At 52.9% G+C, this 11,638-nt stretch overlaps 1 protein-coding gene across 1 annotated transcript; it reads right to left on the bottom strand.

The window, feature by feature from the left end:
- Positions 1-3,035: 3,035 nt before the first annotated feature.
- Positions 3,036-6,489, bottom strand: LOC138225546 (sialidase-like). The gene is made up of 2 exons (XM_069185867.1): positions 6,412-6,489; positions 3,036-5,147 (listed from the first exon to the last, which is right to left on the bottom strand). Exons 1-2 carry the CDS (start codon positions 6,487-6,489, stop codon positions 3,036-3,038), a joined length of 2,190 nt encoding a protein of 729 aa, XP_069041968.1.
- Positions 6,490-11,638: the final 5,149 nt, after the last annotated feature.

Here is an 11,638-nt window from a genome sequence, read left to right as displayed (position 1 = left end):
TGATGTAGAACATGCCATTGTGAGCTACTGAACACTGCTGAAGCATGACACCACAGGAACACCGCTAGAGACGACGGCTTTAATGAGATTCCCTCCTGGAGGCCAGCCAGCGGCACCGCACTCCTCCGTGGAGGAAGGCTCTGCAGGGCACGCATCCAACCCGGAGCGCTTCCCCAGGCACGCAAGGCTGGGAGGTCCTGGGCAAAAATCCCTGGATCTCCTGCTCCATGTGAAGCTGTGGGACAGAACTGCAGAATGCATTTAACAGATGCAGAATATTTTGTCTGCTTCAGTTAGATCGGATGAACTAAAACTACATGGGCGGAATTTAAGCTCACTCTCCGTTTACACACGTGTTGCAGGCTGTATCTCCCTTTGTAGAAAAGCCGGTACTATATAACCATTAAATAACTGTCCTACACTCACAGACTGGATGAAGTGAGTCTCTTTAGTCTTGAACAGAGAGGACTGTGAGGAGACCTGATAGAAGTATTAAGGGACTGTCCTACACTGACAGGCTGAAGGAACTGAGTCTCTTTAGTCTTGAACAGAGAAGACTGTGAGGAGACCTGATACAAGTATTAAGGGACTGTCCTACACTGACAGACTGAAGGAACTGAGTCTCTTTAGTCTTGAACAACTGTTGCACTTGGACAACGTGAGTCTCGAACAGAGGAGATGTGACGAGGTATAGAAAATCCTTAGGAGTTTGAATAGATTCAGCTCAGGAGACTCACACTCATTTCACACTCATTAAACAAACAAGGACACAGGGTGACACATGGACACTGAAGAGGAATTCCTTTAGGTCAGAGAATAGGAAGCACATGTTTACACAAATAGTGGTGAGTGTCAGGAACAGCCCTCCCAGCCGTGAGGCTGAGACCCAAACTCTTTAAGAAAAGAACTGGATGAAATATTAGATTTCACTCAGTTACTAAACTACCAGATGGACAAAACAGGCTGAACAGTCGCCTCTTGTCTGATGGTCGTATGTTCTTATATCTGTGTTGAAATCCTGCTGTGATCCTGTTTTGGAAACCAGGCAGCAGCTCTCTGGACAAATGGCTTCTTTTAGCTTAGAACTTTGGGATGATCCCTTGTCACTAAGTCTTCTCATAATTGTTTATTTGTCTCCTGTTCCACATTGCAAGCCTCCTGAAGACTCGATTGCTGCCGTTTAGCCACCAGGACACGCAGAGCTCTGTCTGAGTCAGGCCGGGCTGCTGGGGCAGAGAATGGAGAATGAAATTAAACTCGGCCGTTCATCCATTCTCCTGCATTCAGTTCCATCTGCTTATTAACTAAATCTTCAGCTGCTCCATGCTTGAATTAAATTCCAGTTTAGAGTAGTAATTCAATACAAATTAGGCACTATTGGATACATAACCCTGCATGTTAATTGGGACAATGCAATAAAAGGAAGGAATATTGGGCTGTTAATTGCCTGTTTGTTCCAGTATTTATTGATGGTCCAGCTGTAAAGGTGTTTCTGTCTTGCATGGCTGAGGCTTGCAGCAGTGTCATTAATACTCTGTTGTGTGAGAAGTGTGGATAGCTAGCACTGTGATACATTCTCTACTTTGTGCTTAGGGCTGGTGCTGTGCTCCTGTGTCCGCTCTGTGCTCTGTGCTCTGTGCTCTGGTACAGGGCTGGTGCTGTGCTCCTGTCTCCGCTCTGTGCTCTGTGCTCTGGTACAGGGCTGGTGCTGTGCTCCTGTCTCCGCTCTGTGCTCTGTGCTCTGGTACAGGGCTGGTGCTGTGCCCCTGTCTCCGCTCTGTGCTCTGTGCTCTAGTACAGGGCTGGTGCTGTGCTCCTGTGTCCGCTCTGTGCTCTGTGCTCTGTGCTCTGGTACAAGGCTGGTGCTGTGCTCCTGTCTCCGCTCTGTGCTCTGTGCTCTGGTACAGGGCTGGTGCTGTGCCCCTGTCTCCACTCTGTGCTCTGGTACAGGGCTGGTGCTGTGCTCCTGTCTCCGCTCTGTGCTCTGTGCTCTGGTACAGGGCTGATGCTGTGCTCCTGTCTCCGCTCTGTGCTCTGTGCTCTGGTACAGGGCTGGTGCTGTGCTCCTGTCTCCGCTCTGTGCTCTGGTACAGGGCTGGTGCTGTGCTCCTGTCTCCGCTCTGTGCTCTGGTACAGGGCTGGTGCTGTGCTCCTGTCTCCGCTCTGTGCTCTGGTACAGGGCTGGTGCTGTGCTCCTGTCTCCGCTCTGTGCTCTGGTACAGGGCTGGTGCTGTGCTCCTGTCTCCGCTCTGTGCTCTGGTACAGGGCTGGTGCTGTGCTCCTGTCTCCGCTCTGTGCTCTGTGCTCTGGTACAGGGCTGGTGCTGTGCTCCTGTCTCCGCTCTGTGCTTTGGCACAGGGTCTTGTTATGTCGCACACAGCGTCCTTTTGGGGTTTACAATGCTGTTGAGCTTTGGGTTTTGGGGGTTACCGCTTTACGGCACTTGGGTACCTTGGCAGGTTTTGGCATTCTGTGTCAGTTGCGAGTTATGCACGATAAAGAGCAGGCGTCTGTGGAATCTGTCCGCCTCAGTCCCTGGTTCTCCGCAGTGTAACAGGTTTGTACTGTGCTGCTGTGCACGCTCTGTGCTTGGTGCTACACCTCCGTAAGTGAGATCCCACCCCTTTTGTTCTGTTTGTACTGAGCAGAGCTTATTTAGACCCTGTTCCACAAACAGTCTGCTACTTTACTTAGTGTCTGTATTGTTTCTCCAAAGAGCGTTGTGATATTTTACCCTGTGGAATCAATAAACCTAATCAGATGGTTTCCCCATACATTAAATTTCTGGAGCTTTAATAACTAGGTAATATTTTAGGGATTTCACTCTACGTTTTATTGCCATGGAACAATTTGGAAACAAGAAAGTATCTGACTCATAAAAATGAAATCTTGCATGCGAGGAGTTTCCTTCTGTTTTCAAACAGGACTGTACACAACACCTATACAGGCAAGAAAAGGGTCTCACGAAGCCAGGATATCATGTATCTGTACACAGGCAGTGCTGTAGGATCTTTCAGGGAATGGAAGTGATACCATCATTCTAATGGCCTGTTGTGCTCACTGGAGTCTGTTCCCTTGGGATCAGTGCTCTGCAGGTGAGTCTGGAGCTGGGCTGCTGCAGTGATGCGGTCTGACTCCTCCGCAGGTGAGTCCGCAGTGACGCGGTCTGACTCCTCCGCAGGTGAGTCCACAGTGACGTGGTCTGACTCCTCCGCAGGTGAGTCCGCGGTGACATAGACCGACTCCTCTGCAGGTGAGTCCGCGGTGACACAGATCGACTCCTCCGCCGGTGAGTCCGCGGTGACATAGACCGACTCCTCCGCAGGTGAGTCCGCGGTGACACAGACCGACTCCTCCGCCGGTGAGTCCGCGGTGACACAGATCGACTCCTCCGCCGGTGAGTCCGGGGTGACACAGATCGACTCCTCCGCAGGTGAGTCCGCGGTGACACAGATCAACTCCTCCGCCGGTGAGTCCGCGGTGACACAGATCAACTCCTCCGCCGGTGAGTCCGCGGTGACACAGGTCAACTCCTCCGCAGGTGAGTCCGCGGTGACACAGGTCAACTCCTCCGCAGGTGAGTCCGCGGTGACACAGGTCAACTCCTCCGCCGGTGAGTCCGCGGTGACACAGATCAACTCCTCCGCCGGTGAGTCCGCGGTGACATAGACCGACTCCTCCGCAGGTGAGTCCGCGGTGACACAGGTCAACTCCTCCGCAGGTGAGTCCGCGGTGACACAGATCAACTCCTCCGCCGGTGAGTCCGCGGTGACATAGACCGACTCCTCCGCAGGTGAGTCCGCGGTGACACAGGTCAACTCCTCCGCAGGTGAGTCCGCGGTGACACAGATCAACTCCTCCGCCGGTGAGTCCGCGGTGACATAGACCGACTCCTCCGCAGGTGAGTCCGCGGTGACACAGACCGACTCCTCCGCAGGTGAGTCCGCGGTGACATAGACCGACTCCTCCGCAGGTGAGTCCGCGGTGACACAGACCGACTCCTCCGCAGGTGAGTCCGCGGTGACACAGACCGACTCCTCCGCAGGTGAGTCCGCGGTGACACAGACCGACTCCTCCGCAGGTGAGTCCGCGGTGACACAGACCGACTCCTCCGCAGGTGAGTCCGCGGTGACACGGTCCGACTCCTCCGCAGGTGAGTCCGCGGTGACACGGTCCGACTCCTCCGCAGGTGAGTCCGCGGTGACACAGACCGACTCCTCCGCAGGTGAGTCCGCGGTGACACGGTCCGACTCCTCCGCAGGTGAGTCCGCGGTGACACGGTCCGACTCCTCCGCAGGTGAGTCCGCGGTGACACAGACCGACTCCTCCGCAGGTGAGTCCGCGGTGACACGGTCCGACTCCTCCGCAGGTGAGTCCGCGGTGACACGGACCGACTCCTCCGCAGGTGAGTCCGCGGTGACACGGACCGACTCCTCCGCAGGTGAGTCCGCGGTGACACAGACCGACTCCTCCGCAGGTGAGTCCGCGGTGACATAGACCGACTCCTCCGCAGGTGAGTCCGCGGTGATACAGATCGACTCCTCCGCAGGTGAGTCCGCGGTGACACAGACCGACTCCTCCGCAGGTGAGTCCGCGGTGACATAAACCGACTCCTCCGCAGGTGAGTCCGCGGTGATACAGATCGACTCCTCCGCAGGTGAGTCCGCGGTGACACAGACCGACTCCTCCGCAGGTGAGTCCGCGGTGACATAGACCGACTCTTCCGCAGGTGAGTCCGCGGTGACATAGACCGACTCCTCCGCAGGTGAGTCCGCGGTGACATAGACCGACTCTTCCGCAGGTGAGTCCGGGGTTACACAGACTGACTCCTCCACAGGTGAGTCCGCTGTGACACAGACTGACTCCTCCACAGGTGAGTCGGCAATGACACAGACTGACTCCTCCACAGGTGAGTCCGCGGTGACACAGGCTGACTCCTCCACAGGTGAGTCCACAGTGACATAGACCGACTCCTCCACAGGTGAGTCCGCAGTGACATAGACCGACTCCTCCACAGGTGAGTCCGCGGTGACGCGGTCCGGCTCTTCCTCAGGTGAGTCCGCAGTGACACAGACCGACTCCTCCGCAGGTGAGTCCGCGGTGACGCGGTCCAGCTCCACCGCAGGTGAGTCTGGAGCTGGGCTGGGCTGTTGCCAGGCAAGGCAGACTGTGGGTACCTGCACTGACTCGCAGAACGAAAAGTACCTGTTTTCTCTTATATTACATTTTAACATTTTATTCCACTGTGCCAAATCAAACCATCAGCTCACTCTCAGCAGGGCTCTGTACGTCTCAGCAGGAGCTGTGCTGTTAGTTTGTGTTACAGTTTGTTTTTGAGAATTTGCATTGAAACATTTCTATATAACTCAGGTTAGGTATGAGGAACGAAACTCTCACGGGAAACAATTGCTGGCTTCTGAACCTTTTACTTGTATGTTATTAGCGTAACAGCTGTAAAAATTGCAGTCTCGCTGTTCCTCAGTGTGTCTCAATCCTGCCTCCCTCTCCTTTCTCTCGGTTCCTCTGACCTCACTGTCTCTTCTCAGTATGTCTCCTCTCACCTTCCCTCTCCTCTCTCTTCATTGCTCTGACCTCACTGTCTCTTCTCAGTATGTCTCCTCTCACCTTCCCTCTCCCCTCTCTTCATTGCTCTGACCTCACTGTCTCTGCTCAGTGTGTCTCCTCTCACCTTCCCTCTCCTCTCTCTTCATTGCTCTGACCTCACTGTCTCTGCTCAGTGTGTCTCCTCTCACCTTCCCTCTCCTCTCTCTTCATTGCTCTGACCTCACTGTCTCTTCTCAGTATGTCTCCTCTCACCTTCCCTCTCCTCTCTCTTCATTGCTCTGGCCTCACTGTCTCTGCTCAGCGTGTCTCCTCTCACCTTCCCTCTCCTCTCTCTTCATTGCTCTGGCCTCACTGTCTCTGCTCAGTGTGTCTCCTCTCACCTTCCCTCTCCTCTCTCTTCATTGCTCTGGCCTCACTGTCTCTGCTCAGCGTGTCTCCTCTCACCTTCCCTCTCCTCTCTCTTCATTGCTCTGGCCTCACTGTCTCCTGTCTCTCTCACTCTCCTCCTCTCCACCTCTCACTCGGGCAGCACACTGATGATCCCCGAGCCTTATTTAGTCAAACCTCCGGGGCTTTTATTAGCAAACCCGGAGAGCCGCGTGTTTAACTGCAGATGGTGAAAAGCCTTTAAGCCCTTTCTGTGATCTCTCTTTACAGGCGCAAGCTATAAAATCAGACCTGTCCTTTTTGACTTCGTTTCGCTTGTAACAGGTCAAGGGCTACAATTCCTGCTGTTAAAAACTGATGATGTTAAACGCCTCGTTAATAAATGATCGTTCGCTCTCCCGGGTCGTGGCACGTGTCCGGGGGAACGTGTGATCCCAGGGAGACTTCACTAGAAGGGACCGAAAAGCTGCTGCGATCTCCCAGCTCCTCCAGAGTCACGATTAGAGCAGCAGACGGCTGCATCCTGTTCTTATTCATTCCCACACTCTTATTGCCAAGCAGCAGGAAGCAAATTAAGCCACTTCATAAAACAAAATCGATTCATTCGAAAAGCACCGAGCAAGTCAGGAAAAAGTAGAAGGCAGTTTTTTTCCACTTTCTGCTTGTTGTAATTCCTGATTTTGAGGCCCTATAAAGGCTCATGAAAAGTAAGGACCTTGTACAGAGTGAAAGTCTTCAATGTTGAGTGTTCTTCTTCATCACAGATGTGCAGTGGAGGGAGAGGTAGGGATAAAGGATGTTTGACAATCATGCTCAGGGGCCTGTCTCTCCAGGCTGCTGGTCAAGGTCACTCTGGTTAACTCCAGTTACTCTCACGCCTGACCACTGGTCACTGTCTCTCCAGCCTGCTGGTCAAGGTCACTCTGGTTAACTCCAGTTACTCTCACGCCTGACCACTGGTCACTGTCTCTCCAGCCTGCTGGTCAAGGTCACTCTGGTTAACTCCAGTTACTCTCACGCCTGACCACTGGTCACTGTCTCTCCAGCCTGCTGGTCAAGCTCTACAGCATGCAGCCCCCGGTCATTCTAATTGTTATTATCACTGACGTCCAATGAATGACCTGGACCAGCAGGCAGATCAGACATCACTGACACACCCCAGCAGGCAGATCAGACAGCACTGACACACCCCAGCAGGATAGATCAGACTGACACACCCCAGCAGGCAGATCAGACATCACTGACACACCCTAGCAGGATAGATCAGACTGACACACCCCAGCAGGCAGATCAGACATCACTGACACACCCCAGCAGGATAGATCAGACTGACACACCCCAGCAGGCAGATCAGACATCACTGACACACCCTAGCAGGATAGATCAGACTGACACACCCCAGCAGGCAGATCAGACATCACTGACACACCCCAGCAGGATAGATCAGACTGACACACCCCAGCAGGCAGATCAGACATCACTGACACACCCTAGCAGGATAGATCAGACAGCACTGACACACCCCAGCAGAATAGATCAGACTGACACACCCCAGCAGGCAGATCAGACATCACTGACACACCCTAGCAGGATAGATCAGACTGACACACCCCAGCAGGCAGATCAGACATCACTGACACACCCCAGCAGGATAGCTCTGGGAAGCTGCTTTGTTTAGCTCTTTGGAGCAGCTCTGTGGGCACAGCCCAGCTGGAGTAAAGAGCTCAACAGTCCGTCAGTGTGCTGCCAGGGGACACCTCTGCTGACCGTTGTGTTGGGCTGCTCTCCATGCTGACCCCAGGACACAGGCAGGGTAATCACATGACCCTACGCTGCTGGCGGTGGCCAGGACACAGGCGGTGTTGCCCAGGATAGATCACTGCTAACTGTTGCCAACTGTGATCCAGCTGCAGAGCAGGCAGTAATGCTTTTGTTTTATATGCCAGCGGATGCTGTGTGACCCTGAAGGCAGCGCTGCAGGGCTTCTGTAAAGCCCTGTGGTCGACTTCTAGTGAAGTGGCCGCCTCTGGCTTTCCCCCTGAACGCCACACGTCAAGGCCTGTGCCCTCTCTCAATGGATCACCGCTCCATTTCTTGCTATATGGGTTTCCAGCAGGAAGACAAACGAGGAGCTGGCGAGGCGATACTCGGGTCCCCAGGCGCAGCCGACCGCGGGCGCAGCAGAGCGGAGCCGCCCGGAGAGGAGCGGTCAGACCTCCGTGTCCAGCTGCCAGCGGAGAGCCTGGCGCCCGTCAGGCACTGCAAGCAGGGCGAGAGAGAGGCCTGCCCCTGCCCTGCTCTCTGCCAGCGCGGCCTGTCCTGCAGGGCCGGTGCCAGGGGAACAGTCCGTAGGGGGCGTCTGAAATTCTTAGGGGGGCTGGTGATATTGCGGTTGAATCGGAGCCGTTGCAACTACCCAAGTGAAATCTCACAACCATGCCACTGATTAGTGCTTCATGACAGAAGATAACGACGAGCAATCTGGCATTTAGCGAAGAAGTACAGTTTCACGTTCATCAGCACTCTCGCGGTTATTATTGATGGGCGCGACAAAAGACCACACGCGTTCATTTTCGCAGCTACATCGACAGTAACGAGGTTCTGAATCGTTGAGGAGAAATAGTTGTAGAACCCACAGAAAGCACAATCTTCTATAACTACAGTCCTAGTCATATAACGAATGTAAGTATGATGATAAACTACTGCAAGGAATCGGTCCACCTGAGCAAACAAGATGGTCATAATGTCAACACCCAATAATGTAGATGCTATGTAATATATCTGTTCCTGGACGGATAGCCCTCCTGCACATCAAACAGTCCAATGTAGGAACTGGGAATTCGGGGTTAGTGTAATCTAACCATTGACAAAGTACAACAATTTTTTAGGGCGCAAGTTAAGTAAGTGAAAGTTTTCAAAAATCCTTTTGTGGAAAACTGAGGGGGTGGTGCCGGGTCTGGTGTCCTGCCTGTGGTTCTGATACCAGTCTCAGTCGGGGAGGAGGGGAGTGTACCTGCTGTGAGACAGGCTCATTTGCTCTCCCCTGGTGTGTTTTACACAGTAATGTCACATCTTATAATGCTTTTCCACCCTCTCTTCGTCAGAGATTGTAATTTCAGTCATTGTTGTATTGATTGTGACATGCATTCAGAGGCCATGCGTGTGCCACGTGCGTGAGCTACCCGCTCTGAGCCGGGCACTGCCCTTGACACCTGACCCCTCACCCGCCGCCTGGCGCAGTGCAAAGACAAAGACAACGTGACAACAGTGAAACGTCACCTCACAGGCACAGGAGGATCTCACCTAGGGCCGTGTGAGGGAGCTACGGGCAGGAGGACCGTGGAGAGTGCAGAACAGACTCCTCTCCCTCTCCTGGCTGTGTTCTTCTACTAGAACTATGTTCAGAGTGAAGTCTGAAGACTGTGCTCTAATCGATCTGAGCCCTGAGCACACTCCCAGTCCTGAGCACTCAGCCCAGAGTGAAGTCTTGTCACGCTCGTACACCCCTCCTCTTAAGGGCGCTCCATCCCTTCCTAGTTGATTATTTATCTCCTGCACCTGCCTCTGGTTCCAGCCCCCGTCCTATAAAAGCCAGACGTTCCTGCCTATCGGGGCTCAGCTTTGGAAGATGGACGCCCAGAAGCCCGCCTACCCGCGAGTCCAGGAGCGACTCGACGGCATCGGCTTCACAACGGCGTCCTGACCTTCTGAGTCCGGGATCAAGGAGCGTCTGGTCCCGTTACCCCCCTTTTATTCCCCCGACCCTTCGCCGATCCCGCTCCGGTTTTTAACTCCGTTTCTCTGTGTCTGGATGGATCTCCCGGATTTGGACATTGGCTTTCCCTGGTTTATCTTATGGACTCCCTTGGACTTGCTTGCCCTGGGCACACCCTCCCGAACACCAGCGCACCTGTACTTCTTCCAGTCCCTAACCAAGTCTTTTCCCCGTGTTTTCTCTCTCCTCTCCGGATTGTGCTGTCTGCATAGGGTCCTGAAAGACGCTTTGTGACATCCTCACAGGATCTGCGCCTTATTCTGCTCTGCTTCGGGAATCTCCTGGATCATACGGACACTGATCCGGACCGGCTCAGGAGCTGGGGAATGAATTGCTCAGGAGAGAGGCTCAACAGGCCCCAGTCCTCCGTGACCCAGTATTGGCCTGCCGACAGGAAGCTTAGCGGCTTCAGCCAGATCCCGCTCCGGCTTATAACTCTGTCTGTGTCCGGATGGATCTCCCGGTTTTGGACATTGGAATACTCTTGGATTTGCTACGGACTCCCTTGGACTTGTTTGCCTCGGACACACCCCCCTGAACACCAGCGCACCTAGATCACACCCCCTGTTGTCCTTCCAGTCCCTTTGCATGCTTTTCCCCCCGTGTTTTCCTCACTCCTCCCTGGATTGTGCTGTCTGCATAGGGTCCTGAAAGAACGCTGCAGGATAAGTCTGAAGAGTGTCCTCGAACCAATCTGAGCCCTGAACACACTGCCAGTCCTGAGCACTCAGCCCAGCGTGAAGTCGGAAGAGTGTCCTCTAATCATACCTGTGGGCTGAGACTCCAATCATCATCCCTCCTACTCCTCCCGGTCAGATGTGCACACAGTGCTCTGTTGTTTACTGCTGGTTTCGTTTCCGACCATAAAATGAATAAAAATAATTGATCATAAAGCCCTGAGAGATTCCAGTCTCCACCCGGCCGGGGAGGCGGCAGTCTAGCACCTCTCACTTTGATGTATGAGGTTCCTGCTTCAAACAAGCGCTTGGGCAATGTTTTATCTCCTCCAAATGTTTCATAATTTATCATTATTAGATCCAATTACAGCCCAGCAAAGCAAAATGCAATATCCTCAGTCTTAAAGCCAGCACAAATAAGCAAGCCATCACAGAGATATTCTTCTTCTGATTAATAAAAGTAATTAAATTTCAGGATAAAATACATTCATAAAAGAGGGTTGACTATAATTATTACCAGCAGTCTACAGCCAGAGTGTAATAAAAGAGGCGACTTGAAGACTTAATTAGAAGTACTCAAATATATATGACCATAAAACAAACACTCCTCTCAGCCCCCCAAGATTTGTGTGATTGCTGTTAAATTACAAACTAATATGAGTTATAGATGAGCTTTAATTCTCCAATTACTTGCAAGCTTTCATTACTTTTGACTTTAATCGGATTGTAGATTTTGCTGTTTTATCACCTCTAAAGAGAAACAGAGCCCTCTGCATGGTGCTGGAACTGCTGTACTCAGGTCTCCTGCATGGTGCTGGAGCTGCAGACTGCCCAATAGCACTGGAGCTGCAGGCTGTATTTCTGTGCCCAATCGCACTGGAGCAGCAGGCTGTTCTGTTGTGCCCAATAGCACTGGAGCTGCAGGCTATACTGCTGTGCCCAGGTCCCCTGTCTGCTTTTTCTGAGCTCAGAGACAATTAACCTGGCGTAAACGAGCTCATCCAGTAGCGTAGTGGACCAGATTTGTTCTTGAGAATTGTTAACATACAGACACCGCAGTAAAGAACAACTTTATGTGTTTGAGAATTCTGGCTCTATTTGTTTGGGCTTGAAGCTGAAACTGACAGGTCAGGATGGAGGGGTCACGGCCTCAGAGAGTGACATACAGTAGCTGTGCCTCCGTGCCCAGATCCTTTCTGCTTTGACTCTTGAAGTGCCCTGCAGGAAAAGGACA

Source organism: Lepisosteus oculatus, chromosome 2, assembly GCF_040954835.1.
Source record: "Lepisosteus oculatus isolate fLepOcu1 chromosome 2, fLepOcu1.hap2, whole genome shotgun sequence".
Classification (NCBI taxonomy): domain Eukaryota; kingdom Metazoa; phylum Chordata; class Actinopteri; order Semionotiformes; family Lepisosteidae; genus Lepisosteus; species Lepisosteus oculatus.
This window is presented reverse-complemented; position numbering and strand designations above follow the sequence as displayed.

What these genes read in the sequence shown, in the direction of transcription:
- LOC138225546 (XM_069185867.1), bottom strand. Translation starts at nt 6,489, where the DNA reads ATGAATAAGAACAGGATGCAGCCGTCTGCTGCTCTAATCGTGACTCTG. An exon ending in GAGATCGCAGCAGCTTTTCG is followed by an intron (nt 5,148 to 6,411) that starts GTCCCTTCTAGT and finishes GCCTGGCAACAG; the next exon opens with CCCAGCCCAGCTCCAGACTC.